Source organism: Pollachius pollachius, assembly GCF_949987615.1.
Source record: "Pollachius pollachius genome assembly, chromosome: 11".
Lineage (NCBI taxonomy): Eukaryota > Metazoa > Chordata > Actinopteri > Gadiformes > Gadidae > Pollachius > Pollachius pollachius.
Window position 1 is genome coordinate 15738643 of NC_136944.1, and position 27870 is coordinate 15766512.

Sequence of the window (27870 nt, forward strand, 5' to 3'; positions counted from 1 at the left end):
ACACACACACACACACACAACACACACACACACACACACACAAACAGACAGGCACACACACGCATACAGACAGGCACACACACAAACAGGCACACGAACATCCACAAAGACACAAACATGCACACACGCACATACACACACAGCACACACACACGCAGACACACACACACACACACACACACTGGCACATGCACAGGTACACACAGCCACACAAACAGCCTCAAACAACCACACACACAGGCACACTCAGCAACACAAATACCACACACAAACTCACACATACACACATACTGGTGCAGTGTTCCTCTTCATGTCTCCATGACAGTGAAGAAGTGGGCTCTATATGTATCCAATACTGTAGTCGAGCATATTAACATCACCATAAAAGCATTAATAAAAGGCATCGCACACACGTCATTCCGGCACGTCTTCATGTTCTACAGAAGCATAAAGTTCAAACACAAACGCATCACTATGCACCATCAAGACTTAAAAGGGCATTGCAGCGCTATTGATTTTTCCGGGAGTCAGACGCTCTTCCAGTAGATGCCTGATAAGTGTTGAAGTTGTGTGACAGGCCTGCAGCCCAGCGAAACACGTTCCCCGAGTCGGACCATTAATTGGCACGGAGAGACAGTCCTCTCCTCCTGCCATGCCATCATCACAGAGGTTGATGAGGACCGGTTCTTATTTAACACTAAAATAGCATGGCATAACTTTGCCATTAATGAGCACTCTTCATGCTATAATAATGTTTCTCTGTGGCATGTATTAGCAAAGATCTTCTTTAGCTTAAAAATAAGTAGAAGAGAAAAAAAGAGAAAGAAGTAAAAAACATAGCAGCCCAAGGCATACCGGTATGAATCATTAGCCTAATTAGCTTGCAGCATGAGGCGAAGCTGCTGGTACTTTTGCAAACTGTTCCAGCATCTATTTACCTGGTTTGTAGCATTTAAGGCGCATGCTACAACAGTTTCATAATGATGTGCTTGTATGCAGCTCGTTAAAGATGTAGTGAATTTTTTTTTTTACCTGCCTTGTTTATTTTGACAACTTTATTGTTGGCCAAATACAATATAAAAAGCACACCAAACAAGCAAACAAAGGAAAAAGATACTTGACTTAGTACAGACAATTGAGGCTATTTGAGATCCTACATTCATGCTCTAGCATTGTCTCTGCTTGGTTTTTTGCGCGTAATTGTGGTAGAGCGAGTCGATATAAACACACTAAAGAGGTGAAAAATAAAAGCAGCCTTTGTAGGTTCATAAAAAACACATAGGCTATTAGATTTAATGTTGTTATATATATTAGAAACAGTGTGCAGAAAGCTACTACCTTCTTCGGTATGCAGCTTAAATCTGAGCAGGTTTATTTCTTTCGATATTTTATTAGGTAAGAAGAAGAAATGTATCACAGCATAGGAGACATGATTCAATAAAATATATTACCTTTCTGGTACTATACTAATATATACTGGAATGTTTATGTCATGTTTTGGGATTATGTCAACTAAAGAAACCTACAGTAGTAGGCCTACAGCAGTATTAGGCAGTAACAGGCCTAATATTACCATGTGGCAGTGAGTTGAACTTCATTCACCAGATAACTTTTCCCAAAAATTTGAATTCAGCATTTACGATTTTGAGGGTGAAAACTCTGAAACACTTTGAAGATGTCAGCTTATGATTCCTGACTTCCAACACAAAATGTCTGCTTAAATAAGACAGAGTATGTGCCTGCCATTCTGAGTAAATATAAAGTTGATATTTATTGCTGCTTTCATCCAATAGACAGACAAGAATAACATAGATGATGCTTAGAGAAATGTGTCAATATACCCATTTATTCAGTAAACCTCCAATCACTGCGTCATTGAGGACATCTTCAAAACAAACAAACAGTAAACACAGTGGTAGGGTTAATATTATATGTTATAATAAAATAATTTCAGAAAAAACTGTTTCTAAAGAAGTGAGCAGCTCAGAAGCTTATCATACAGGACTGTTAAAGATACGCTGAACGTGGTACTCTTTCAGTGCATAGACTAAAGACATTCTCAAGTGTCTGGAGTGTGGCAACACTCCGCTGGATCAAAGTGTTCACGATCAAGATGAGCAATTATCCATCCCTTTTGTAGATGACATGAACAAGACATTGATATTGTAATGTCACAGATACTTAGCGTATTACAGAATCACAGATCTTAAGTAAACCGACATGTGAGCACATTTTGTGGATGATAGAGTAGTAGTGAGGAATAGGATATCCGTATAAATATGATATATATAAAAACGAAGGGAAATGGAGCAGGTACCTATATTTAAATAATGATTTCAGACCAAACAAACATGTTTTCCGTGGACTGAAATGGAGGAGTACGGCATCTATTCATATTAAGGACTTAACCAATTTAAACAGAGTATATGACCACTTTTTGGATAGACCTGCCAAATAACTGTTCACTTTCCCGGAGTGATTAAACTGTCAACAGTGCAGCCACTAATTCATCTTGACGCACGGCACATAAATATGCAAGGATGTTGTCCGAAATTGTGAATTAGTCCAGCGAAGCTATGTTTTAGACGGCGAAAGGTGATCAATCATGTAATCAATCAACCAACCCAATCAATCAATTAAGTAGTCTCCAATGAGTTATTCTAAACAGGAGCTGCCTCTTTGACCTACTGCAGATCCCTCCATCTGAAGATGACTACGGGAGGGATTATGTGCAGACATAAAATAAGAATAAATGCTAGTAATAGTAGAACAACAATAAAATATGTGGATATTAGGTAGGTGGATATTAAATAAATATATCCAACACATATAGTCTAAGCCTTTGGCTGATACTCATAAATATGAGTATCCGCCAAATCATCAGCCAAAATCCAAATCAGACCCACATAGACAAAGATTAGAAAATAAACAGGGACATGTTGAGAAAGAAGGAGGTTGCAGCCATGGAAATATGCTCCCTTGGCTAGAAAAGTATAAGTGTTTAGTAGAGACTGCAGTAAGGTGTCATTGTGTGTTTGGATACACCAGTTATCTGATGCATGTATTGATCAAGGTAACACAAGCTCCCTATTAGCAGATGGCTAGGTGTTTGCCTGACACGATTCCAATCAGTATTGAAGGGAACATGAAACAGCTCATCCTGGCAGTGATGAGCTCATGCATGAAAGAGTGGCACAGATTTAAACCACAGCATTCATTAAAGACATGTCTCCTGTATAGCTCCAGGAGCTGGCTTTAAAGGGGTTAGCATCAGTCGCTTATTAGTCCCTGAGTGAAACAAAACCACCCCCAAAGTAGTCCTGTGCGGCTGTATAAAATCTGTTCATCAGTCTCCCAAAGGTCATGCCCTTTTTATAGCCTCACGATTTTCCGTGTTTATGTCTGGAAATGATCCAGCTGTGAGATGTATTGGCGCTCTTCTGCAATAGCTAAAGCCACCTTAATCACTTTGATCTTATCAGCGATCAGTGATTGGAATATGAATTGCGCTGCAATTTTGCATCAGTGTTATGCCGTTTGACGCTTTTTTTGAAAATACATTAAAGGGAATGAGGATCGAAGAACATCTGTTTCAATCCTTTCATTCATTTTATTTAGCCTTTCTATAAACTCCAATGCATGCGTACAACTCCTGAACAGCTTAGAAACTGCGTGTTTTTCCAAGTACCCTGAATGCAGGCATACATTCCAATGGTGTTAATGCAATGCTGAGCGAGACAGGAGGAAATATATGTAGTACGAATATTCTGACAGATAAAACCGTGAAGTGTTAAGGCCATGTCAAGATAGACAGGACCGAACATAATACATTCATATTCGATGCATTATGGAGATTCTTCGCATAAACAATAATACTAGTATACATGTCCATGGAGGATACAGAATTCTATACCTTGTTACAAGGTTGCAGGTGTTAATATAGTTGTCACCTGTGGCGATGTTTCAGCAACATCTGCGCACACACAATGTACATTTGGTGTTGTTTCAACTTTAAACAACCGTACGCGTTCAGTATATGTAAGCTATGGATAATACGAAAAAAGAGCCTGTTGTCTCACTGAAATGTTTTGTATTTATTGTTATTTTATATTAGTAATAGGTGAGGTTCACCTAGTTAGATCCACATGCACTCTATCACTGCTAAACATTGTGGCTACGTAGAAACATAGTTTGCTCCATAAGTTGTTGTTCTTCAAGCTTATGGAAGATGAATTGTTGTGGTGGCCCTGAGGCTCAGAAGCCATCAGGCCAGATTCATAAATAAAACGAAATGGATCGATACCTTTAAGGGAACTTATTAGCAGTACTTACCTGAGACAGACAAATCTGGGAGCGGTTAGCTTTAATTGGTGCCTCCGAAAGAGATAATAGAGGACATGCCACAGTTTATCATCAAAGATGTGTGGTGAAAAACACATCAGACCTACCTAGATCTTTTAAATTTGATTGTTTCTGTTCATGAGCCTAGCTATTGTTTACACATTTCGATATGTTTTCCATAATAATGTCTAAATGTTTACAATATTACTAAGGTTTGCAAGGCAACCTATCTATTGTAGGAGATTTGCACAAGCTTTGACCTCAACCGTGTCCCTACTGCTATTAATAACATAATCCTTACATTCTTATGACACAAAATTGTAAATTCTAACTGCACTTAAATTCAAAAGACATGCACTCACGCCTTATGAAACAAGGTTTCTTGTGGTTCTCCTTCGGCCAGTAAAATGAATACAAAGAGCAGCTTTTCCCAGATGAGCCCTCTCCTTCGGCCTGGCTGCACATCTCGTTAACTCCTGTGGCTCAAAAGAACCCAGTGCAGAATTAATTATTTCAGTTTTTCATTAATTTGTCCCATCTCCTTGTGTCCATCCAGGGGACTGATGCCCAGGACCCTGGACAGCCAGATCACGCTGGAGAAGACCCCCAGCTACTTTGTGACTAGCGAGGCCCCGCGGCGCATCGCCAGCATGTCTCCCGAGACCAAGCTCATCGTGGTGGTCCGGAACCCTGTGACGCGCGCCATCTCCGACTACACCCAGACCCTCTCCAAGAAGCCCGACATCCCCACCTTCGAGGAGCTGGCCTTCAAGAACCGAAGTCTGGGCGTGGTAGACACGTCCTGGAACGCCATACGCATCGGGATGTACATCCTGCACCTGGACACCTGGCTGCAGTACTTCCGCCTTTCCCAGATCCACTTTGTGAGCGGCGAGCGCCTGATCACCGACCCGGCCGGGGAGATGGGACGGGTGCAGGACTTTCTGGGCCTGAAGCGCATCATCACCGACAAACACTTCTACTTCAACCGAACCAAGGGCTTCCCTTGTCTGAAGAAGCCCGAGAGCAGCAGCCAGCCCCGCTGCCTGGGGAAGTCCAAGGGGCGGCTGCACGTGCAGATCGACCAGGAGGTGATCGAGCAGCTCAGGGAGTTTTACAGGCCGTTCAACATCAAGTTCTATGAGACGGTGGGACACGACTTCAGGTGGGACTGAAGAGGTTTTATTTAAGGAGACAACGCTGCTGTGGTACTTTGGAGCCTAACCAGGTGAATCATCTTTTTGGATTATTTGAGGGATGTGCACAGTTCCCGACGTGAAACGTATGAATGGAACATTTATCTGGGGATGACTTCAGAATGAGAAAAAATGCAGCAAGGGAAAATAACGTTTGATTGAAAGGAAATGAAAAGAAGTGTATACGTTTTTTGATTGAATTGAGGAAGGCTTAATGCGCCTTTTGAACTTCTGCTGCTTCGGGCTAAAGGCAACATATACTACGTGTATATAAGTGTTTATCATGCAAAAAAGGATCACATGACAGTGATTTTTCATCTAAGAAAAAATATGTGTGATGATGACAAAAGAATATAAAAAAGGATTAAAAAAGCTAATATATAAATGACCTGACTATATAAGGTTGCGGAGTAAAGCAGTTGAATTGTCATCGTATGATATATTTCATTTAACACATTGTGGCAATGCATCTTTTTCTAGAAACTTCACTTAACCTGGACCTCTACTACCAAAAACAAGGCTTTAAGATCATGGTTAAAGCTACTGTCATGCGTCAAAACAATAAATAATAAAAAGCATTTTTGCCTGAAGATCTCTTATTAGGGTGACTCGAACTATTATGACATCAAAATCAATAGGGGTTTCAAATGGCCAAATCAAGAACTTTTTAAGTTGAGAAATTTTCACTTAGAATTAGAGTGTTAGAATAACAATACACTTATAATAACAATAACACACTTTCAACCTAAATATATATATAGATATTGTATGTTTGATTACTGTTGTTTCCATTATAAAGTAGGAATATTCATTGCATAATTTGCATTCTAGTCATGCAACTGTGAATTGGCGTTTTTAAAACACTAATAGGGAAAATTGACCTTGCTCCCATTGAGATAATTTGGTATTCAAAGTAGAATTATAACTAGGGATTTTTTTCAGCATAGGGCCGTTGGCCAAGGACAATGTTTAAGCTGTCATTTGCGATCTTCTCCATTAACTCGATTAACCTGCCATGGCTGTCTACAGTTTTTCGCTACTTAGTGAACCCTGACAACGAACTGATACACAGACCAGTTAAGCAATGGGCTCCACTTTATCTCTGTTCAGTTAATTATACAATTTCTCCCAGAAAGCTCAAGGCCTGGCAATATCACAAAATGGATAAGTGCCACACTACTGCTGGAGTTTGATATTTTAAGAGGATAACAGTATGTTATGTCTTTATTTTATTTATTTTTCTGCACAGTATTGGTACTTCACATTTATGCTAATTCCATTTCACCTTGATGCTTGAGATGAGTGCAGGACAACTATATACCCAAAATATAATAAATTATGCAATATTTCTTTGGTAACTTGGAAGATATCCTTATCTGACACCTATTTTCAAAAATAGCAAACACGTTACCAACTTTAGTGAACAGAGACCTTATGTTTATTAGATCCGGTATGATTTTGGAGTCAACCTATCGGAGTAAATATAATTCAAATCTAATTGGCTTTACTGGTCAGTCTAACCTTCAAAGTAAATACCAAAGAAAGAAACAGTCTGTTGTAAATGTCATGAACTTTAAATGACTCTTTAGCCTGATATACCTCAGCTATTAATTAGCCACATCAAACAATAAACACAGAAAATGAATAAGCATGGATTTTGTTGCAGAGTTGATAAAGAAGCAGACTCATCATATAAATCCAGCAAATATATGCATTGATATTCTTCCTCAACAGTTTAAAGTTAAAACCTTGCAATGTTTTGATTGGACTTGATCGTGTAGCAGGATGTCAGCATAAAGGTTGCGGTGGTGATTCATCGTTATTTCATTTAGACCTTGTAAACCAATAGCAAAAAAATAAGCAAATGCATCATTCAAGTCTTGACATATTTATGAGTATTAGCCAAAGGCTTAGACTATATGTGTTCAGTCATGGACATAGCCTCAATATTGTTTACTCTGCAGTTACAATATACACACTCTACCTAAGCATGGATTTCTTATTGAGCCGCAATTTCTGATGCCAATTTCTATTTTAAATGTGATCAGCTTAAAAACTTTAGAAAATGTAAAGAGACCTTGGAACAGTCCCTTATCCAATGTTTCCCCAGCTGCTACTTATATAAAACCCCACACAGAGGCCGGCTAGCTAGTTTTTCCACTTTTCACAAATCCTATCAAATCCTGGAGGATAAAAAAACAGCGTATTCCTCCTCACATTTAGTCCCGGGCTAATGTGTTAGCTTACGAAATATCGAATAACTCCACCAAAGAAAAATATGCCTTGAACGCCATTTCATGGTTTTCTTTAAGGAAAACCCTATCCGCAAGTATCCTGATATGTAAAAGACATAATGCATTGGTAATGTCAAACAGTCTGAAAATAGATCTCCATACTGAGGACTATAACCAACCAACAAACACACTGTGTTTGTGTGTGGGACTGTGACCTCAATTACCGAAGCAAACACATATACACACGCAAAACAATGGCGACCGTTACACGGGAGATGGAATTTAAATATTCATGAACAAGACACGCCTTGTCTCCGCCTAATGAGCCAAAGCCACATAGGATAGGGAGGAGTGGTCGTTTATTGTCATTGGGCAATAGGATAAGACACTCCGAAGCCATACCTCCCCTCCTAGAAGGATGTCTCATTAGGGAACCAAAATGGCACATGCATTAAAAGGCCTTGAGCATATCTTCTTATTATAATTCCCAGACGGCTTTTCCAGCTACGCTATCAGTCCGTCATGAATCAACAAGGCCGTGTTCCAAACCAAACTGCGTGTGTTTTTACCATTGAGAAGTGAAGCAGATTGCCGTTGTCTTATAATAGACGGAGAGCATCCGCACTGCCGCCTTTTTTCCCCCCCGCCACCGTTTGATGTTCATCCACCTAACAAGCGCCATGCTAATGAAGAGCTAGCCCATTAAAGGTTCTGCGTTATCAGTCTCTGCCTTTCATCCTTTCATCGCAATGTATGTTAGTGAATAAGAAGGCTGGTGCTACCCATCAAAATGCTGTGCCTCTCTCTCTTTCTGTCCCCCCCCCCCCCCCCCTCTCTCTCTGCCACTCACGTACATCCATCAAAATATTCTCTCTCCCTCCCCGCCAATCTCACACACGCACACGCACACACACACAAACACACACACACATGAACTTAAGGACCTGTCCTCGGCAAATTTTCCTCTGGCCTGGTGAACATGTACTGGCTGTTCAGACGTTCTCGGCAGGTCAAGCAGGGGGCAGGTCTCCAGGCACTAGGTCCACTAATGAGACCGGGCTGTAGGACCACGCGTGGCATCTGGATGGCCGCAGTCTCTCTCTCTCTCAGTCTCTCTCTCTCTCTCTCTCTCTCTCTCTCTCTCTCTCTCTCTCTCTCTCTCTCTCCCCCCCCCCCCCCCCTCTAAAGAGCCCCCATCTCTGTCCCCCCACTGGACAGAGACGTTTTGTTTCCCTCGTCAAGCTGGGAGGGATTCTTCCATTCAGACATGAAGGACATTAATGGATGGTTTTATATGATTTGTATCATAAGAATGGCCGTCCTTCTTGAAAGGGCAATGGTACAGTTGTCCTTTACGTTCACATCGTGATGACTGAGCTGATATTAACCTGATGGCATCGAATTTACTTTCTAAATGTTCCCCCCTCCTCCCACCCCTTTCCCCCAGTTCTTTCAGTTTGTGCACACTTAAATGCATTGGTTGGGTACTACCAAAAACAGTTTTATTTTGAAAGATGCATCAGTATGATAGAACCCTCAGGGCTGATCTTTAGGTATACAGCCCTTTCCTGGAAATTCCATGTAACAGGAGACATATGCGTTGCATCTGAGTTCATTCAACGCTTTGTTGTCGGTACGCTTTCGCAACTCAAAACATGCACATTTCTACATCAATTGCATATTTCACAGGTGGCCTTAGATTGAAGGTAGTAATTAGCAATCCAAGACTGAAACACCTCTAACGGCCCCGGATCATTCGGCGGTTTAACTGGCGTGATTAAAACCCCATCAATGACGTACGCGTGGACTGGGAAGCGCAGCATTTCATTGTGCCGTAATGTGGAGGCAATTAAAAAAGGACAATAATTCGGGACAATCCATCTGAAATAGTAGTGAGCCAAGTGATTCAGATTAAAGCTCGGATATCAAAGTGAACTTATAGGACAACGTCACAATGCAATTGTTAGAGACACCTTCATTGTGCAATCAGGTCTAACACAGGTGAATTCACCAAAGCGTTCCGATATCAATTACAATTTTAATACAGCTTTTCTAAGTTCCCGCCACTTAGATTTTCTCACTTTGTTTTGCAACACAGCATACCATTTACTAAGAAAAACACCTCTACTCTTAGAATCTCTGAGACTCTCTTTGAATATTCTGACACTGAACGGAATTTATTCAGTGTCAAAATATCATGCCATTGATGATTATTATATTATATTATGATTGCATAATCATTTCCCAATTTTTTTAAATATGTTTATGTATCATGCCAGGGAACATATTTACATTTGATAGATTCAGTTCAGTAAGAAGCCTATTGATATTGTACTGTGTATGCCCTTCATGACGCATATATGCTAACACTTGTTAAACTGATGTCATGGTTGTTCCTTAGCTGTATGTAAACGCACAAACTCAGTCTTCTATTAGCGTCAATAGACTGAAGGAGGAAGACTGTGGAAGAGGATCAACAGCGCCAGGCATCTATTGTCCAACAGCTGGGTCTGCTGCAGAACGATAGTGTCCTCATAGCACAGGATTATGTCACATTCCCTTGCACCGAGTAAAGTTAAAAGTTGTCTGCCACAAACCAATGTTTAGCAACTGTGGCCTTACCCATTGTGTGGTGCAAAGTTTACACATATTTCTCTATCAAAGGCTTGGAGAAGCTTTCACTGCGAGGCAACTCTGCGATCCTATTTTTCTCTCAATGCCACGGTTTTCCATAGTTTTTTAGCTATTTCAGCACTGTCTGTTGTCACGTCACAAATGGGAGTGTCCAGGAATTCCGCCGTCTACTCCTAAGTCACATCCCTGATTGATTCACTGTCTCCATAATACATCTTGGTGGACATGCCCACACTTGTGATGTCACAGAGTCTAAAAATTTTGAAGTAGCTTGTAATGATGAATCAACCTCACAAAAATAGGGGCACTTAAATCCGGGTTGTGTAATGCCGATTTAACGTATACATAGCAATACTTCTCTAACCCTAAAAAGGTAAATATAAGTCAGAAATAAACATAAATATTGGGGTCTAGTCCCCTTTATATAGCCAGCCCCTAGTCTGGCTATTGCCAGATCAAGCTCAACTGTAGATTGAACGTTGGTCTGGGGAAGCTGCTGCCATTTTCTTCGGCACAAGAGGCGTGATCAACGGGTCTAGTTCAACTGACACTGTACGCGATTGGCTGCTTGTCGTCGCTACCCTGTGGTCATTGTGTTAAACCAGCCAAAAGCACGCCAGGGGGAAAAGCCTGTCTGTTTGACACACATACACACACACACACACACACATACAGACCCCCAGACACGCACGCACGCACACACACACAAACACACAATCCTACACACATACCCCCCTAACATACACACACACACACACTATTCACATGTGAAATTAATTGGATCGTTCCCCGACTTAATTATAAAGTAAATTAGCAGTGTAGTGATTCAATTAGATCCTACAGTGACAATGCACTGTGTGGTGTATGGGAACGCGCCTTAATCAGCTATATCATAAAGTCAGGGAGACTGCGCTAGAAGTACCTTGCACATCAAAGGCAATCAAGGCCAGCTGTATCGTTTTTGATCACCAGATGACAATTCATCTTTAGTCTTCAAAGAATAATTTAGCTTCCGGCTTTCCCTTTGAAGCTTTTCAAACAACCTGCCCATCAGATTGTGTTTGAAATGGGAGAGTAAGATGTGAATACTAAACACAAGAACGATCATATCTCCTGGTGCTTTTTGCACTTTTTTCCGACGTAAACAATCAGGGAAGGCTTAGCGTGCTCCATAACTTCTGAGGATTATTTCTGCCTGTATCCTGTGTGGTTTTATTCTTTTTGAAGGTAGGGTGGGTCGTCCCGGCAACTGGAGGGTTGCTGGTTTAATCCCAGAGTTTCTCTTGAGCCACAGGATCCTTGGGCAAATCACCTACCCACGAGATGTAATGGTTTCATTTCATCCTCACATTTCTAGCAATTGTTTTTCCTCCTTTTTTTCCCTAGACAATAATGGACCAAAACATACTAAACAAAACATTTCACTGTCCAATTATGTCAGCGCACTGAAGCCATGAATGCAGTGTGAATGTTTTGGAAGCCATCAGTGCATGTTTAGACAACAGATATCAGCAAAGGGTATCAATTCAGCAACTTCCTGCAAAGGCAATTTAAGCGTTTGAAAAGCGTCTATTTTGTCCCTACCACCTGTCCAACAAGGTCTTTTATCTCCCTTTCTTTGTTATCTCCCTCCTAACCCATGGCCCCTCCACTGATAAACTGCCAACTTTCCAGAAGGCTTGGATAGAAAAAGTTTCCACCTGTCAACCTGCTGCTTTGGCAGTAAAAGTCCAATCTCACCACAAACAAGTGCAACTGGATGTAGCACGGTGGCTCTTTAGGTCCATCCCATACAATCACATACAACATACACAGACACACACACAGGCAAACATGCAGATACATGCATACACACATACACACACACACACACACACACACACACACACACACACGCATACAACACACATACACACTGGCAGAAAAATGTGCATCGTATCAGATTGAGAGGACGTTTGTCATTCAAATGGAACAAGTACAAAGAACAATCTGATGCCAGCGGTGCAGGAAATAATAACATGGAGCTGTAGATTGACTGAAGCCATTAGGCACCTACTTAAAGGAGCCATACAAGTCTGTGTGAATACCTTTAACGACCATGCGCCATCATTCACCACTGTTAAGGGGTTGTTGTTGTTGATTCGGCATTTTTTTTTATTTTTTCTCATTGCTGCATTTGTCACCGGTAATGACTGCCCATTTATCATCTCCACTCACACAACAGAACATCGCCCCAAACACGCTTCGGCCTCCAAAAGGTGTGTGTGTGTGTGTGTGTGTGTGTGTTTGTGTGTGAGTGTGTTTGTGTAGCGTGCATTTGTTTGTGTAGTGTGCAAATGTTTGTGTAGTGTGCGTATGTTTGTGTAGTGTGTGTACATCTGTAGTGTGCGTGTGTGTGTGTGTGGGTGTTTGTGATGTGTGTGTGGGTGTTTGCGTACGTGTGTGTAGTGTGCATATGTTTGTGTAGTGTGTGTATGTCTGTAGTGTGTGCTTACTTATGTGCGTGTGTGCGTGCGTAAGTGCGCGTATGTGTGAGTAGTGTCCGTAAGCCTGTGTAATGTGCATATGTGTGTAGTGAATTTGTGTCAAGGTAAGCTAAGGAACATTGCCATGCAGCATATGGCCATCGTCGGGTCGAAGAGCACACACACACAGAGAGAGTGAGAGAGAGAGAGAGCCAATGATAGTGACAGACAATCGCAGGCGCGCTACTCCTCCAGCCTCCAGCCCACTTTGCATACAGCGTCTAGCGGTGGCGAGACACTTAACAAGCCTCCGTGCCCCGGGGCCTGCCAGGATCTTGATGGAGTGGAATAATTTTGCGCTCGGATTTCGACATCGGTTGCGCTGGGTGACGGGTTAATGAAAACAGCCAGGCGATTCCGCCGCACGGCCGGCGTAGATCCTCGCCTCTCCTCCTGTCAACCCCGCGCCACTGCACGCCGAGAGGCAGGAAGCAGGGGCTGTTTATGTGGTTGTTTTCGTTGTAGACAACAAAATGGTCGCTTAGCTAAGAGGCCACCAGGATATGCGTTGATTGCGGTCGTGTTAGGCTAAATTAATCGACAGGTGATTTTTAATTAGGTGTTTCCTCGTTAAAATCAAGGACTGTTTTTTGTCGTATATGCTTCCTTTAAATATGATGGGGCGATTGGCTTGGATGGGATCATTTTGGACTCTTCTTTTTTTAGGGACTTTAGTTGTTATACATGCGAGACCAATTTCTCATCGCTCCTAATAGATCGCAGGTCTGACACCTTAGGCAAATAAAAAAAAACATTCTGAATCTCTTATCCTCGTTCCAGATTCCGTTTTTTCTCGAAGGAGGAGCTGAAGAGGGTATAGATAAAAAAAAGAAGCTGTGTAAGTGTGATGAGGTCATTCTGCTTTCAGCATGTATCCTTCTTTAAACATTGGCTCCACACCAAGAGAACTAGACCCAGGCGTCAAACTGCAGATATATCACACACTTATCTGTCCAGGCTGAGTGTGAGCACAACTTTGATGAGGTGAGGATCGCTCACTGCAAAGGCCAGAACCTCCAGAGGAATATAAAACTATTTTAAAATTACCAATTAGAGGGTGAGAGAAAGAGAGACAGGGGAGAGCTGCAGAGAGAGAATGAGATGGAGAGTCTGAAAAAAAATCTATCTCGCTATCTAACAGCTTGTAAATCATTTTTTAGATACCAACTATAAATACAAATGATATGTGCTAATATATATATATATATATATATATATATATATATATATATATATATATATATATATATATATATATATATATATATATATCTTTGGATTACATTCTAAACCCTGATACATGTATTTAAACAATGAAAGACACATCTGCTTCTTCATTTCATGCATTACTTGAGACCTGAGTGTGCGTGTGTTTGAGTGTGTGTGTGTGGGAGTGTTTGTGTGCATGCGTGTGTGTGTGTGCATTTGCATGTGTCGTGTTCCACTGCAGCCAATATTGAAATAATGAAATGAACAATGCATGGACAACCATGGCCCACAGCACATTCATCATCCTGGGTGCTGCTAAGCAGATGTGTTGCTGTGGAATAAACTCTATTATCTATTATCTCTAGCTATTAACACACGCAGGATTCCTAATACACATAATGTGGGGTCCTGCATTTGTTTTTTAAGTTTATGGAAATTAGTTTAAAAGTGAATCTTTTTTGACCATATAAGCACTATTGAAAATTAACTTTCTTTAGCGTGTGTAAAAGTGTGAAGATTAAATAATTTAATAAGTAGATTTAAAAGACCACTAGTTGCAGTAATAGTTGCAGTTAAACAAACCAAAAATGTTATTTTTCCTCTCATTAATCTTCCAGAAACTACAATCAATTATGCAACAAAAAATTACACTTGAAAACCATTGTTCAGACAATGAAGATTAATAGAGCTTAGTGCAATCAGGATAGACTAGTTGGAACAAAAATTATAATTGATTACAATATCAATTAGGCGATAGAACACCAGATTTGGGAGATAGACAACCCCCCCCCCCCCCGCCCCCCCTCCCTCCTCCCCCCATCATGGAGTCCTGTCTCTGGTGGTGATAGGACTCGATTTGGTAGGGATGATTTCTTCCTGAATGCTTTGAAGGTAGTTTGGGAGATTTGAATCTCTTAAAAGTGTATCGATGTTCTGTTTGCTGCATCTGAGGGTGCAAGGAGAATCTCTTAAAGGGCCAGTAGCCATCATGTTCTCTGTAGCTTCATATGACATATAATTAAGGTTTGAGATCCAACAGAAATTAAAGTACAACAGTAAAACTTGTTTATACAATTTATGTTGTTCTGAAACCCATATTTCACCTGGGCATCATTGTGTCCCTCGAGTCGTCGGGTCTTGACTCCATACGATTAATGAAACAATAAACAACACAGGGAAAAAGACTAGGGGTGCTTTAGCATTACCACCTTTATTCCAATCGGTATACTCCCTGCGTCCATGCTACATCAACCTGCTATATCTCCCACTCCATACATGGGTGTGTGCATATTCACCCATGTGATAAATCGTCCTCACATTCCCGCTTTAACAACACAGAGTTTACATGCCGTGCATTATCTGAGTGGATAGATCCTATTTAGCTGTAACCGGAAGATATCTCCGTATCAGCTTCATCAACCCCAAACCATTGCTCATCTCCGCTTGCCTGTCGCGGTGGTGGTGGTGGATAAGATCCAAAACTACCCCCATCCGGGATGCCTCCTCCTGAATTAAGATCAATTACGACAAAGTGAGTACGAAAATATGCTGAATGGAATGCGACGTGCTCGGAATTCCGGTAACAGCAGTTTTTTTCCTCCAACGTGCTCCGTCTCCGTTAGTGCGCCGGCTCTTAAGTCCCCTCCACCCCTCCCCCTCTCACCCCACTTCTAAACTTCCACCCAAAGTCGGGGTGCTGAGCACAGCACCCTACTCTGGATGGACCGCCTCTCCAACTTTGCTGGAGGACGCACCGCATCGTTAGTTAGAACGGAGTCATCGGCCTTCTTTGATGTTTCTGTTTTCGGCCGTAGCTTTCCATCAATGTAATAGAGATGTAGAGATGGACTCAGCTATGTCTGGCTGAGACTAGACCACAGTTATGTCATACTGTTGCATTCAAAGGGTGGGAAGAATACATTGAGGCTGGGTAGTCAGGAGGACTTGACCCAGGCCGTGAATGGCGTCCGTGCGTAGTCATTGCAGGGAAGGACGACTACAGAGGCAATCGATCCGACATCCAGCGTCGATAACATGAACCCACCGACCTGAGTCCGGACCACTCGTGGTGCTTGCCGATTACAATGTGCAAAGGCACCGTTAATAAACATGAAAACCCAACTCTGGCGTTCAACATTATAGATGGCAGAGCCTAGCATATAATGAAGAAAAATGGTCGCTGGACTACAGCTGAGAAACAAAAAATCGATCATCCTGTAATAAGCAAGAGGACACAAGAAGAACGCAGGAGAGTTCTGCCCAGGCCTCTAAACGGTCTCCTATTTTAAAATACGGTTGTGATGTCACAAGTGGGAGACTCCGTCTCCAGTTGTATGATGTATTCACAAATTCCCCGGTCATCTCTCTGGTTGACTGTACAAACTGGTAGGGTCGGGTCGGTCGATCCATCATGTGTCTTTGTGGACACACCCACTTGTGTCGCCCCGCAACGGGGCCCCTGTTTTACAATACGCTTGTGAGGTCACAAGTGGAAATGTCCACCCTGATGCAAGGTGTATAGATCAATCTCAAGCCGACCTCCACTTGTGATGTCACAAGCAGATGGATTTTGAAACGGATTGTAATGAATCAACATCACCAACACCTGGTGACAAAATAGACTTAAAATAAAGGATCTAATCACTCTTTCATACTCGCAGGCATTGTCCTTCAGCAGAATCTCAAAGAAAGTCCCTCCCGGATGTACAAGACCGCAATGATTCGATTTTCCTTTTTAGCCATAGAAACACCCCACCAATGAAGGTTAGCACAACCCAAGGTCAAGCATTCACACAACAGTTTGTTTGCACGCACTGTTGGAGGAATATCAAGTGTGATCGTTTGTAGTGTGCAGAAGAACCATTGGCTAGAAACTGTTCCAAAGACTTTCCCTGCAATCGAACGCAATGGGCTTCTTCGGTCTAATAAACGCTTACATAGCGGCCAGATCTTAAGGGTGATTCATTACTGTCCCTGGATCCTCCATGAGAATAATGAGGTGCTTGAAGAGCTACTCAAAACCAGACTGCCAAGTTTTATTTTTGTGTTTTTCACACACATTTAAACATCAACGTGGTTTTAAGAAACTCCATATCCTCACAAAGATACTGTATGATTACAAGGTTTTACATTTTCATTGTACATATTTGTAATTGAAGTAGACATGAAGCCGAAGGAGCTTCTGATCGTGTCAGTGCAGCTGGAGGAAGAACCTCCGCACAGTATATGCAAAATCGGATTTCATCAGAAACGCATTACATCAGCTTAAACAACAACAGAGTTTGTTAGAAGAGCAGGATATAGATCAAGTAGGCTATAGAGTTACGAGTGAAAATATAAGGGAAACAGTCTAACAATAATTCAAACAATTTATTTTGGAGTTCATTCAGATTATTTTGGTGCGCAATTAATCAACTTCTCCTGTTGATGGACAAGGGTCCGAGGTTTGGCTTGCAGTATCCCAGCAGCAACACAATGACACTCAAACACACACCTTGTTCAGTTCAGGCTTCTTTGTCTACCTCTACAGGAACACTGTTGGTGAACTAAAAACAGTTTGTCCGTGCCAAATATGAATTACACATTGTTTCGTCAGGTTATCTTAGCTACATCTTGCAAACCAACATTTTGTAAAGCTCACAATTTCGTGCTGCCAATTAAGTAATGTTGATACAAGCCAAAGGCTAACGGAACACAGTGAAGCCTGTTAACTCTACAGTGAGAGTTGTCAGGAGCAGAGAATCTACCCGCTGCCCCCTCCCTGTGATTCTCCACCATTGAGAAGTGTTGCATTCACACACCTGTGGTGGAGCTATTATCACCGTGTGCGTGCGTGATTGAAGGACAAAAGTTAAAGATGACATATTATACCACCAGGTGTGAGTGTGATTAGCCGTTACAAAATCTTTGAAAATCTGCCTCTTCTGACATCACAAAGGGGAGTGTCCACCTAGATGTATGACAGATAGATGATCAATGTTTGCTACAGTCCACTGGGTAGGCTGGTAGACTGATCTACCCAGCGTACATCTAGGTGGACACACCCACTTGGGATGTCAGAAGAGGCAGATTTTAAAACGGCTTGTAACGGCTAATCACACTCACACCTGGTGGTATAATATGTCACCTTTAAAAATAAATCTTCAGGATGTAGGGTGTTCTCTTATCAAGCGCCATATCTGTGGAATAGTCTGCCACCTGAAATCAGGGACGCTGACTGCTGAAAAAAAACAAATCCAAACTAAACATCTACCTCCTCACCCTCTCTTAGCTCTCCCTGCCGCCAATAGGGCCTAGATTAGACGTTCCCAACATGTTCTATGTCACACCCAGCTCCTTCTATTCTGTCCATTTTAGTGTGTTCTGTGATGATGAATGGACAGTCTATTTAAAATGTTATTGTAATTATTATTGTAAAACTAGGTGTGTCAGTTATGGCAAACATTGACACACATAACTCCTTCAAGATTTCTTCCTTGTTATTAAAGTTGTTTTTCTGCCATTTGGTGGGCTAGGGTTAGGGGGCGTGGTAAATATATGGCCTGTAAAGCCCTTTGAGACCAATTGCGATGAAAGGCAATACAAAAATGTATGTGCTTGACTTCACAGGCAAGCTGGAGGCAGGAATGGATCAGAGTCACTAGTTTATGCCCAAAATAAGTTTATTGGGACATTAGACACCACAAACAAAGACAATAGTACTATTCCCATTGTGTTAAGCATATAAACAGCCAGCCAAACTCATGTTTACCAATGAGCTAGGAAGACAGTATCTTGCTCCTTTATTGCAGAGATTTCAAATCCAAAATAAAACGCACAAGTACATAATACAAACTAATATGAAAAAAGATAGGGAATTAAACTTGCATCCACTGCCTTCTGTGCAAAGTCAACAGCATCTGGAAAAACATTTCTTGAATTACCATGATTGAGGCTGAGCTCAAGACAAAACTAGACCTGAATGAATAAGAACTTAAAAAATACAAATAAATGTTAAACATTTTTTTTATGTTTATTCTTTATGCCACTTGACTGTTATGTCGTGACATAATTATATTTGGTCAAAAAATATTACCAGAAGAACAACAGCATTTTACCATTTCAAATATTTGAAATTTAAGACTTACTTTATACTTTTTTAAAAGCTAGAAGTTCTTGCAGCATGTTTTTGTTGTGTTTGAGACCTTGCAGGTGTGTCCGATCAGCTAATGACGGATGGAGAGCGGGAAACTGAAATAATTCTGATTGGCAAATGTTAGGTTACATTGAGGCCCCGTTTACACGGGGACGCTTGCGGGTAAAAACGACAAAATATTTTTATCGGAAGTGCCTTTCGTTTAGATGGTGACGGTGTTTTTGGGGCTTAAAAATGCAAAAATCTGAAACCACCCTCCAGAGTGGAAAACTTGAATACGCTCCGCCGTAGCGTTTCCGTCTACACTGCCAAGACGCAAAACTCTGCTCAGATCTGCTCACGTCGCATACGCGTTTACGTCACATACAGCGCCATTACAGGGAAATAACCAAACATGTTGTATTATTTCCATGCGTCGGACCGTCAAGCTGCTCTGGCAGTTCTAATAAACTTACAGGAGTCTTTCCACGAAATGTACAGGATATGTACAGATAGTATTACTGAACAGAGAAGGATCTGTAATTATGTTTTGGTTTTCGCGGCGCAGATAAGAGAACACAATCACAGCACCACCTAGCAGCCTGACATGCATACCCAATCGAAATTCACACACTTTTGCGGCACGCAGATTTCCTCCCGAAAACGCTTGTCTAAACGTGGAATAAAGTGAAGACCCGATGCCACTTTTGCGTCTTCTGTTCAGACCGTCATCATGTGAACGTAGCCTAAAGGTATAGGATCCAATAATGACACTAGGTTGTTCAAGTTAAAATTAAGGTTTATACATATATATATATATATATATATATATATATATATATATATATATATATATATATATATATATATATTCTTAGCAATACATCTTTATATTATTAAACCAATACATGCTCCCATGTAGAAGATGTGTACTAAATGTGAAGATTAGTCGATGGCAGATGAGATCGAACTTAAAACCCTTCTAGAGCAGTCACCAATCTGCATAAAACTTGGTAAATAGCATAAACTGGGACTACTTTGCAAATACTAATTTGTAGATCAGATCGATCAGATGAATAAGATAGAGAAAGGACATGCCCACAATGCAGAATCATCTCCTATTGTAGTTATATGCAAGTGATTTCCTTTGGAGTACATTTTTCAAGTGAGGTAGTTATTCATCATGCAGATGAATAAAAACAGCTCATACAATTTCCCAGAATGAAAACTTTGGCAAAGGTTTCCTTTGAACATTAGGTCAACAAGTATTAGTTTGCCTCCACCATATACAATAAACATGGTATCAAAAGTAACACCAATCCAGTGCTTTCCACCATCAGTTTGCTTTTGCAAACTACTTGATTCAGAAAATGTATCCAAACAAATGTGAAAAATGTATTTGCAGTCTTTATTTAATTAAAACGCAAGACACACTGCTTATTGCGAAGGAAAAGTCTTTTTGACAAAAAGGCCAGTGACAAATGGTTTGAGAGTTAACGAGTGAATTTATGCATGGCACACCGAGATAGGAGCTAACATCATAGCTAACACTCACTAAAGTCTGACATTTTTCTATTCAGATTCTGGTGGTAACTAAGAAGTGCTGCGTGAAGCGAACGGTTGCCCAAAAATGAAAATAATACAGTAGTGTTCTTAAATTATTCCTGAGAGAATGAGATGATCTATAATTCATTTAGGCTTGGCTCATTATTATTCACATCGGGGAAGGGCGAAGAAAGAGTGCAGTCTGTGGGGATGTGATACAGCCTCTTCTCACTGTTAATTAGAGGACAGAGCTTTCTTCCTGGGTCTTTCTCGGACATGACAAGGCTATTAGGGCGGCTCTGAGAAAAGGAAAAGAAAAAGTCCACTTTCCGCGAGGCAGGGAACTGAAAAACTTGTATTTTTCTAAAAGCTGCTTTCAACTGATAAACAAGTCTTGGGGAAAAGTAAAGAGGAGAGTGAATGTCACTGGGAAAGGCGAGAGGCAAGAATAACAACAGCCAAGAATTGCTTTCATTTTATTGCACTCGGTGTGGTGGTTTTAATATTCATGTGGGCTTGGGGGAGGAGGCGGGAGGGGTAGGGAGGCGGGGATGCTCCGTGACCTACCACAATGTTGTGGTGACTGGACACAAAAACAAACGGGCAATTACGGCAGGATAAATGCAATACATGCAAACACTGTTTGGGTGCCTGTTTTTTGTTTTTTTCCAATGATTTGTGAAAGAAGTTGGCCCAAGCATCGGAGCGAGCGAGCGAGCGAGAGAGAGAGAGAGAGGGAGAGAGCGAGTGAGGAGGGAAAGGGGGGCAAAAAACAGAGTCACAATGGTCCCGGCTGTCTGCAGGAATCAGGGCATGCCTCGGGAGAATCTGGACAAACATTCCGAAAGATAGCAGGTTCTGGCTCAGCCTCGACCCAGGCTGGTGGCACACAGCCACCGTGACTTAGATAGGTGCCTGGTGCCCCAAGAGAGACGCATGAATATATGCATACATATGGTGTGATATATCCAGACAATTAAAAAAAATAAAAGACATTCCCGCCCAGAGTGTGGACAGGTAACGCTCCGGTTGATCACATGAACAGATTAGCCTTCTGCGCGTTCCGGACGAGATAGGAGGATAAATAACTCATTAGGCAGAAAGGGGGGGAATGAGCATCTGCATCCGCCAGACCTAATAAACTATTCTCAAAAGCCATTAAAGGATAAAGTCCTGGGCTTTGCTCTAAGCTATGTTTATAGTGTTCATTTTTGAGGGAGAGGCAATGGTTTATGTCTGACTCATTGAAAAGTGCAGGTGTATTTCCATTTTAGTGCCGCCGTTTAAAAGGGCTTGGCTTTTCAGACATGCACAGCACGTGCACACACACACACCAGGCTCAGGGTTTATCAGCCAACAGCTTCTCTGCAAATTCCTTGAGAAAGAAGCCAAGAATCCCATTTCAAACGAAATGCAGAACACATATATTAGTCATATTAGTCCTAAAGGGGCGTGTGCGAGATGTGAATCCCCATCAGATAACACCGCGGTTGGATGTGAAGACGTAGCAGAATGGGGGACGAAAAGGAATAACTGCCATGGCAGGTGCAGATTTGTATACACCAACCCGGCTTTGCAATCATTCACCCTACAGAATGCACTTTTATTTCGGACCATTTGGAGTTGATTACGGAGTAAGCCTATCCACTGTATCACAGTGGGGGCCGAAGAGGAGGAGAGGAGGAAAAACAACAACAATTCTGTCTTACTTTTACATTTCCTTGACAGGAACCAGCCCATATAAGAAATACACAAGGTCACTCTGCCAAGGCCCGGGGATATATATTAGCAGCGTCTGCGGATATTCATAAATAAATAATGGCAGAACAGCTTATGAGGTCATCTGGCGTCGTATTTGTATTAGCAACAGTGCTCCCATGGCAATGCATCATGTTAAACGAGATTCATGAGGGCACTAAGTCTTGTTATAACACCGTTTCTCCTTTGTCTCGGCGGCTTTCATAAGGCAGTAATGGTTCGGTAATGACACCGGTAAAGAAAAGCACAATTTCACCAAATATATATTCATATTACTTTACGTGTTTGAGTGTTATGTTATATGAATGCAATCCATTTGCTTGCCATCAGTGCAGCTTTTTATTTGCAACCGTTTGAAAATCAGCTTTTTCACCCTCACTTTAGTGTACCTCCACGGTGGCTGTGGTACCATAAATCCAGCATAGAGGTTCATTAAATCCATCTCATGTGTAGCTCAGACTACCCTAATATCAAAATAATCCCTGGCCGCATGGCCTTGCAAACTTTAACCCACTTATATGTACTTAATGAGTTCGATAATACCCCGCATTTAGAGGCAGCTCTGATTCAGGGAAAACATGACTGCGAACAAAGCAATTCTGGTGTTGAATCTGAATAACAATTGAGATTGCACAAAGTGTTGCATGCAAATGCAGGATTCTAAAGCGACCAGTGGGACCCACTTGTAGCCAGGTGGGAACCTGTAGTGTTATATATTTCACCTTTATCCGCAGTTTGCTAGAGTGGTGTTCGAGCAGACACATGCATGACCGGTAACTAATTGACAGCAGCACCCAGGGAGGGCTGTCAGTGGAGTTATCTAGCGTCAGCATAAAGGACATTTGACAAGGTCCCGTCACAGCATAGATGGGCTCTAGGGCTGATTATGGCTTCGACACAGTCGTGAACCTGTTTTGATTCTGCGTCGGATTTAGGTGAGCGGACCAATCACAGCCCTTGTTGCTGCATTGCCAATTTTTTGGGAGGTTCACTTCAAGCCCTTGCGTTCGACGCAAGGGCTTGAAGTGAACCTCCCAAAAAACCAATTACGTCCACAAGGGCGTAATGTGTCCATAAACCCCCTTTCGTGCGTCAACGTGGAACCATAATCAGCCCTTTAGCCATAGACACCATCACCACCACAACACAGGAAGACAACATTTAATACACAATGAAGACTGGTAGTGCATGGTGGCGGTGGACAAACAGGCATTGCTGGGCCTACTGCCCACTCTGCTTTTCCCACTCTACTCTTTTTGTTTATTTGGAGAAAACAGTGTTACAGATGGCGGATACTTGGAGATATGACACAAAATGAAAAATGATGACATAACAGAGAAGAAAGTTTGATGTCTTCTTGATACGGTGGTGTGTCGAAAAAGGTTACCTGGTTTGATCTCCACCTGGTGGCATCCCTGAGCCGAACCCTCTGGATAAAACAATCTGCCGAAAGGACTGAATATTGAAAAGCATTGTATTAGTAACAATCCTACAAACCCAAACCCAATCGCTGCTACTATCCTTTAATAGCACCAACAACACATTGCTGGATTACTTGGATTACACTTAAAAAAAATAACCAAAAAAGAAACCAAAAACTTAATGATCACATCTATTGTGTTTTGGATGTTCATGTGCCTGGGCATCTATATTAAAATCAGTCCACCCCCATTTGGAACGCGTAGATTCAAAATCTGGATCGGTGACAATTTGTCTCAGTGTATTTGCTTTGTCTGGCGCTTGAAAGCAGCAGATAAAGAAGAGAAGGAAATGACAGAAGGGAATCATAACACCCATAAAAGAGTGCTGGAAAGATTTCACTTTTTTCTTTTTGTTTACCCAATGAGGGGCTTTTCACTTTGTATTTCACAAGCACAAAAGCCCGCAAATGATCGTCCACAGCTGCTGTGATCCCGGCGGTATTGCTGGTGTGGAGTCAAATCAAATAGTTTTATTTACAGAATTATTTCTCTGGGTCAGAATAAAACAACAGACAGCACAAACACATCACGAGGATATTGATGTGTTTGTGTTGCTCTCTGACTTACTATGTTAAAAGAAACTCCCCACTCCCCCCCCCGCTCCACACAGCTGGTGACCTGGATCACTGCACTGCATAGGAGTGCCCATCGCTCTCATCTCCAGCCACTGGATACAAGCTATCAATCGCTACGCTATCAAACTACGCAGGCTGACCCCGGAGAAGCGAGGATACACCGGGGCCAACCCTCTGCGATGGAATTCAGAACAGGTATCCCTCACCCACCTTGGTTGGTTCTCACAGGACCCAATGTCTGCCGCGTCTGCTGCTTGTCTTGTAAAGCTTTTCTACATGAAACAGTTGAGGGGCTGATTGACTGGAGGAGCGAGACAAACAAGCGGCGCAGAGTAGAAAGCAGCAAAAGGGAATGCGAGATGAAGCTAGTAGATGAGTGTTAGCCGAGTTTGATGTAGCATAGAGAGCAGTAGCCTTTGGGGGGCTAGCGGCCCAGCACATCAGAGGACATGATGAAATGGATGCTGGAACAGTGTTCACAGAGCAGATTCCAACCCCCGATACGCTATCTTACATTAGCTGTTTTGCGTCAGGCTATCTATAAAAAAAAAAAAAAAAAAAAAAAACACCAACTCCATTTGAATCAAGATAACGTCATGTTGGTGCCTCTAAAGCTCCGAGGGGAAATGCATGAAAAACAGCGGGGAGTAAACAATTGTCATGCTAGTTTAGCCTCTGAAGCCCGAGGCCTTCGTATCCTTAGTCTTCCTCCGTTCTTCGACTAAAACAAGCAACAAACACGGCAATACGATCGGAAACGGCGTCGGCAGCGCCGTTTCCGATCGTATCGCTGTGTTTGAGGCCTGCGGTTTTCCACTAGCGTCATTGACATACAACGTGTTGAGCCTGCACAGAGGAGACCCTACTTTTTGCGATTTGTCTTTGGCTGACAGGTTCACGCCGGTGACCTTTAGCTGTGATAGCGCATGCATATCGTGCTCCCGGGGGCGTGCATGTCCCTGCTCTTACGGCCTCTCCGTCTCTGTCTTCCGCCCAGGTTCTTCCCATGAATTCCAACCTCCTATCTCGGGAGCCCTACTAAAAATCAATGAGGGGGGGATCGATTTCTCCTACGCGCTCCCCAGGGTAGAGTCAAAAGAGGGGGACAAAGGAGATAAAACCGCAGGTGAATCGCTAAAGTAACTCCAGTGCACCACGGGCGACTGATATTATTGAGTGTGTGGGGAGTCACATGCCGCCACCGCTGTGTTGTGAGTGACTTGAAGAATGGTGCTTAAATGGCATCCCCCCGACACCCCCCCCCCCTCCTCCTCAAGAAAGGGGGATTTGAAACGAATGAATCCCCGTGGCGTCAGCCACCAAGCAGATTATTAGTTGAGTATGTTCTATGGAATACGAAAAAGAAAATAAATCATTCCGTGTCAAAAAAGCACCCAAGAGTCGGTTATGTTTTTATTTAATGATTTCCATTCATTAAAATATGCTAATGTTAAATTGAATGTTGTATTTTTCAGTCCTAGTTCAAGTGTAGCAAGGTTTCTGGTTTTTGTTTTTACCAAATGCGTGATTAGCTTGAAGGAAGCAGGTGTTGGCAGAGCAGGTGCATTGGCACGGAAACGAGCAACACTAACAATAGGAGACATTTCCTTTCCCCTCCATTCTTATGATAATATTGCTGTGTGTGTGTGTGTGTGTGTGTGTGTGTGTGTGTGTGTGTGTGTGTGTGTGTGTGTGTGTGTGTCTCAAGGGGTTGTGTTGTACTGGCAACAGCATGGCATATCTGATGAAGAGTGTACTCGTATGAAGAAGCTATTGAGGCATCACTCAACATATCTTATACACAATAGTGACTTAAATGTAGTCTAAAAACCCATGCAATTTGGTTCTCTTGCCTCAACAGATCATATCATAATTATTTGTTTGGAAAATTACACATTTCTAGTATAGAAAATTACATATTTTTATACAAGATACTCTACCAACTATCCTGTGTGGGATTGATAAAGCACATCTTCTCTTAACATTTCTGTTCTGACCAATTGATATATAGGGCAAGGCATAGCTAGGGTTTTAAACTTCCAGCTGAAAGCTACTGGGTTTGATTCCCCAGTGTCCAACAACAAGAGGCCCAACCCTAACCTGCTCCTCGAAGGGTTCATAAACCCAAAACCCTCATCATCACTTCACTTACTCATTCTCGGATGACAATGGTTCAGTTTGGGTCTCAAGAAGTATTGGTTAACATTTCTGTGTTCATTTTTACTAAAAGTTGAAAGTTGGTGAACAGGGGAATATCTTAAGTTTAAGAAGTCTGCTACTTTGGGCTATAAACACTTTTCCAGAGTGGTGGTTTTGTATGTGCTGTGCACCTTACAGCTTGGGCGAGTAGGTTTTGACAACTCCCTCGCATTTGTGGAACCCAATGTGTATTATTTCTAAAACCCTTATGACTGTCGAGTCGATCAAATTTTTTTTTCAGGCTTGAATGGCGGTTTATTGGTTGCAACCGGTGGTTAATGACATAGGCGGTACTCCTTAAAGCGACCCAGGTATGATTTCAACGATTTTCATGTGTTCCTACGCGACATGCCATTCCCTCTTTTTCAACCCAATGTCCTGTCTATTTTTAGTCTCCCGTTCATCAAGGCATGGAACGCCCTTACATAAATAAAAATATAAATATCTATATTGTTTGAGTGTGTATGGATGATGGCTTGTTTACAGTTTTTTTCAATTGAACACTATAGGCACATGCCTGGACCAAAGTAACACAACTTGAAGTTTTTGTTACTATACCTTAAACTCATAAAACAATTCCTTAAACAAAAGCGCTGCTTTGCACTTTACACTATTCTGCAACACACTTGCTCCTTTCTGCAACACACTTGCTGCTGCACACTACACACTATTTCAAACATACGACACTTAGTTCAAAAATTACATCTCAGTATATCATTGGGAAAACACATCTATTCAAAATACTAAAAACATTGGGTAATTGAAAATACTTAAATACACACCTCTAAACACTTACTTACAAAACTGAACACCTATCAGCCAGCTACAAAAAGGCCAAAGGGCAATTGTGCACGTCCCGGGGCAGCGAGGGGGAAATATATCATTGTGTGCCGCCATAAGCCTTTGAGGGTAACTGCACCATTATGCAAAAATAGGTCCCTATAATACCCAACATATTATCACACTTCTAGATGCACTTCATGATGCAGTTGAACAGGACAGATCAGAGCAGCCCAGGTTTGTTGTTGTCTGGGATAATGTTCATTTCCATCGGGCTGTT

At 41.9% G+C, this 27870-nt stretch overlaps 1 protein-coding gene across 1 annotated transcript in view; it reads left to right on the forward strand.

Moving 5' to 3' along the window:
- hs3st2 (heparan sulfate (glucosamine) 3-O-sulfotransferase 2) overlaps positions 1–5516 on the forward strand; it is a gene marked incomplete at its 3' end in the record, with an annotated part of 7016 nt that extends 1500 nt beyond the window's left edge. The window contains exon 2 of the mRNA XM_079745728.1: positions 4898–5516. Coding sequence (XP_079601854.1) covers positions 4898–5516 — 619 coding nt within the window. The remainder of the gene's footprint in view (positions 1–4897) is intronic.
- Positions 5517–27870: the final 22354 nt, after the last annotated feature.